The sequence below is a fragment of the Chelonoidis abingdonii genome, chromosome 12 (genome assembly GCF_003597395.2).
Source record: "Chelonoidis abingdonii isolate Lonesome George chromosome 12, CheloAbing_2.0, whole genome shotgun sequence".
Taxonomy (NCBI): Eukaryota; Metazoa; Chordata; order Testudines; family Testudinidae; genus Chelonoidis; species Chelonoidis abingdonii.
The window spans coordinates 1,685,568-1,690,123 of NC_133780.1; the positions used below are offsets into that span (position 1 = coordinate 1,685,568).

General features: G+C 62.9%; 1 protein-coding gene across 1 annotated transcript in view; it reads right to left on the reverse strand.

Moving 5' to 3' along the window:
- Positions 1-2,999, reverse strand: part of LOC116822855 (antigen-presenting glycoprotein CD1d-like) — a 9,436-nt gene extending 6,437 nt beyond the window's left edge. Inside the window, exons 1-4 of the mRNA XM_075071540.1 lie at positions 2,886-2,999; positions 2,392-2,670; positions 749-1,030; positions 53-349 (exon numbers count right to left, since the gene is read on the reverse strand). Of these exons, the coding sequence (XP_074927641.1) occupies positions 53-349; positions 749-1,030; positions 2,392-2,670; positions 2,886-2,934 (907 nt within the window). The 5' untranslated portion in view covers positions 2,935-2,999. The remainder of the gene's footprint in view (positions 1-52; positions 350-748; positions 1,031-2,391; positions 2,671-2,885) is intronic.
- Between the last annotated feature and the right edge of the window lie 1,557 nt (positions 3,000-4,556).

The following is a 4,556-nucleotide window of genomic DNA, read 5'->3' on the forward strand; positions in this document are numbered from 1 at the left end:
TCCCACTTGGGACAAGCAGGAAAAGCCCCCAGAGACCATGACGTGCACCTACCCCAGGGGATCAGCAGGCTCTGGCCCCCCAGGCTGCTGTGCTGCACTCGGCAGGCGTAGCTGTGCCCGGCGCCCGGCTCCACAGCCAGGGAGCTGCGCAGCTGGTAGGTCAGGTCCGCGTTGGGCAGGATCTCGCTGGAGTTCAGCCACCAGCCCAGCACCACCTCCTCCCCGTCCTGCAGCCAGGCCACGCGGACGGGCCGGGGGTAGAAACCGGTGACCCTGCAAACCAGCAGTACTGGCGTGGGGGTCCCGGCTGGGGGAGGCACTCGGGCAAACACCACGGCGACCGGCCGCTCTGAGACAAGAGAGACGGGGTGAGGGAGAGGGGATGATTCAGCCTGAGCCTCAGGGACTCACTAGCCAAGCCCAGCTCTGCTCCCCGGGGTCAGGTGTTGGCCCCACTGTCCTGGCCAGACCCCAATTCTACCCACTGCAGTTACCAGTAGTGACAGATTCCCTTTCTCTTCCTGTCCTAAACTGCTGTGCAGTGCGGCTATGAAATGGCTACTGTGCTGCACCCCAGCTATAGCTGCAATTGTACATCAGGCAAGGGGGCCCTGGAAAATCAGCCCCCTGCCCACCCCAGAGGTGGCTGCATATGAGCACTGGGTGTGGAATCCCTGTGTAAACAGCAAACACACCCTACCCCAGAGGTGGCTGCATGGAGTGAGCAGGGAGTGGTGTCCGGCCTCACCTTGCCTCGCCAGAGACTCATTCCCATGCTGCACAAAGCTCTTGAGTGTATTGACACACATCGTTCTCAGGTGAAACTGAAGTGTGATGGCCACAACTCTGTTGTAGTTAAGACTCTCCTGGGCTTTGAGCGTCAGTTTATCCCCCCGCCGAGTGACCCATTTGCCGTTGTCCGTGTCAAAGCTGAGGAAGTCCTCGCTGTTCATCCCAGCATCACAGAATCGCCTCAACGTGTCATTGGGGTGGAGCTCACAGCCGATGGAGAACTGGGTAACAAAGGGGTCTGGAACAGGAAGCACAGCGGGGATGAGGACAGGTCGTCCAGAGGTCACCGGGACAGTGGTGGTGGTGGGGGAAATAAAGGCATAATGTCAGGTGCAATGAGGACGTTTGACCACAAGATGGTGGCAGGATTGTGGGGCGGACCGGGCTTGAGGTCAGGGTACGTTGCAGGTTCTGTTTAAAGCTGAATTTTCAAGGTGTTCTAACCTCCACATGCATAGTTGGATTGGCTCAACAATCGCTGTGAGACATCGGGGCCTGAGGCAGAGTTTGTGGGGCTAATTTGGGGTCACTTCATCAGGGGGATCTGGAGATAAGAGATCCCGTCCCAAATAAATGCTTAATTATTTAGAATGTTATTTGTGATGCCCTAGAAAAAACTGTGGCCCTGAGCCTCAATAAACTCACACCCCTGGGCTACCCTGAGCTCAGAGCCGCACCGGTAGCAAGGACACGTTTGGCTTCCCAAGGTTACAAAAGTCCCTGGGCCTTGGTTCTGTGTGTGGAGCAGATCGCCGGCTGGCGGGACCTCTGCCCACAGACAGTTCACACCTCTGCAAGGGATTCTTTCCTTAGCAGTGACACAGGGCATGACACACCAAGTCACACACTCGCTCAGCGGGAGAGGCTGCAACTTCGGAGTCCTGGGAGGATTCACCCAAGCCCTGTCACGGAGTGGTTCCTGCGGCTGTGAGCTGTGATCACACGGACGGTTGTCACTCAGTCGTGCAATGCACGTGCCCAGGCAGATTGCTGTGAAACTGCCTCTGCCCCAGCAAATTGCAGGGGATACTTTGTGGAGCAAATGTGGGGGCAGGTGGTTAAGCTTTGAGAGCTCCAGCATCAGACACCCAGCGCAGACCCTGGGCTGAACTGCTGAGCAGAGGCGAGCTGGGTTCTGTCCATGCCCTGGGGCAGCGCTGGCTGGGAGGGTGGGGGAGGCATTAGCTTAGCTCTGCATTTCCTGCCCATGTGCCAGGTTTCAAGGTTCAGGCAGGACAACTGGCACTTTGAGCAGACTCCCCCCCTCTTTTCCATTTCCCCCTCCTTCGACAAAGGCCTTTGGTGGGGCACGTGGTCATGAAAGACCGTGAGCCTAGGGTCAGGGGCTGGGACATGGGGCCTTTCCCCTCTGGGGCGCACAGGTTACAATCCGGCCCCAGATCAGGGGACTGGCTCAGTGGGGTAGAGAATGGGAAATGGGGCCTTTTCCCTCTAGGGGACGCTGGCTCCATTCACCCTAAGGGCCAGGGACTGGCTGTCTTGACCCCAGTGACACACACAGTTGCTGCGGTGAGTATGTCAGTTCTCAGCTCCCCGGTGGGTGCGGGAAGGGACCCGCTCAGACCACGCCATACTCACAGCCCTCTCCTTCCTCCTCAGCCAGTTCATTCATCAGATGGATGAAGCCAGACAGGTAGCGATAGATCAACCCCTCCAGGTCCTGCCACTCCTTCGGGGTCAGGCCCTGCTGGGCCCAGGGCTGCAGGAAGCGGAACTTGCAGGGCCTGCAGTCCAGGGAGTGGGTCTCCAGGTCGCCCAGCAGGGCCGTCCCCGCCATGTCCGTGGAACTGGCGTTGTGGAATATGATGGTTAGGAGCAGCCGGAGGGTGAGAGACTCTGGGGGGACAGGAGGGGAGGCTGGGGGGTGGGGAGAGGAAACACATGGGGGATAAAGCAGGGGGGGAGAGAGATTAATGAGTTTCCTTAACGCTCCCTGCTGACCCCATCCTGCCTCCCCCCTCCTCTTGCACCCCCAGCAAGGGTCACTAGCCCAGCGTGGTGCTGCCCCATCCTGGAATTACACCACCCTCACCTCCCAGTAGCAAAAAGGGCGGGAGCGTATCCCCACTTACCAGCCAGGGCCCCCCATGCCCAGGGGAGAAGCAGCAGAGGGAGCAGCATCCCGGCAAGGGAATACGGGCTCAGGCAGACGTCAGGGCAGCGGAAGGAGGCCGGGGCCCAGGGCTGCACATGTGTGTTCTCGGTTCCTCCCAGGGCGTGAACCTCTCTGCGAACTTCTCCCTTTGTGTTTCCTCAGCTCTGTGCCCGCAGCTGCCAGCCCGAGCCAATGTGGGCAGAGTGAGGCGGGGAGCGGGGGCTGCGCGGGAGGGGGAGCCCCGGCAACAGGATCAGAACCTGGGCCTGTCCCGACTCTCAGTCTCCTCCATCTCCTCCAGCCTGGGTACCGCTGCTCCCAACACAGCCCCTAGCGCCGCCCTGGGGCAATGGGGCGAGTCCTGACTGCCTGGGGGGAGCCCCCTGCTGCCCCTGCCCCGCCCCCTGCAGCACAGCCCCTAGCGCCGCCCTGGGGCAATGGGGCGAGTCCTGACTGCCTGGGGGGAGCCCCTGCTGCCCCTGCCCTGCCCCCTGCAGCACAGCCCCTAGCGCCGCCCGGGGCAATGGGGAGCCCTGACTGCCCGGGGGGAGCCCCCTGCTGCCCCCATCCCCTGCAGCCCAGCCCCTAGCGCCGCCCTGGGGCAATGGGGAGCCCTGACTGCCCGGGCAGAGCCCCCTGCTGCCCCCACCCCCTGCAGCCCAGCCCCTAGCACCGCCCTGGGGCCATGGGGGACTTGCCCGGGCAGAGCCCCCTGCTTGCCCCACCCTGCAGCCCAGCCCTAAGCCACCGCCCTGGGGAATGGGGAGCCCTGACTGCCCGGGAGAGCCCCCTGCTGCCCCCACGACCCCCTGCAGTCCCAGCCCCTAGTGCGCCCTGGGCCATGGGGAGCCCTGACTGTCCGGCAGGCCCCCGCTTTCAGCCAGATTCACCCACAGACAAACCAGGCAGGCACCAGGGCCCTGAATGGTGGGGGGTGCCCCAAATACAGTCAGCCTCCCCTCTCACCCCCCCCAGGGGCTCGCCTGCCCCAGCTGCCCCCTGTGGACCTGGCGCCGCAGCCCGGACCTTGCCTTGTGGTGGGGAGACTTGGGCGGGGTGGAAGCAAACCCGCCCCCTTCACCCGCAGCGGGTCCTCCTGTCCTGTCCCGTGGGGCCTGGGGCCTGGCCTAATGAGTGACAGCGGAGATGGGGGGCAGATACAGCAACAGAAGGGGCAGAGCCCCCCCACCTGCCCCTCAACCCCTGCCCCAATTGGCCCCTCCCCTGCTGCTCTCCCATAGCCCCTCCCCATCCGTCCTCATAGCTCATCGCTTCTCCCCCATGCCCCTCCCCCTACCTGCCTGGCTTTCCTATTAGCCACCACTCTGCCTTAGTCCCCCCCCCCCAGCCCCTTCCACTCTCGGCCCCGCCTCCTTATCTCCCCCACCCTGCCGCTCCACGTCCCCCTCCAATAGTCGCGACGACCCGCCAGAGGCGTTCTCGTGTTTTTACGTCACTAGCAGCAGTAGGAGCAGGATCGCGGAGATTAAGAAAAGGCGGGAAACGGCGGGGAGCGCCGGGGCGGTGCAAACGATCGCTGGGAGCGCGGAGCGGGGAAGGGCCCAACTGTCCCCTGAGGGGGAGGGGGCAAATGTCACCGGGGTTAGGAGCCAACTGCACCAAGAGTCTGGCCCCCAGCCCCCTTCTA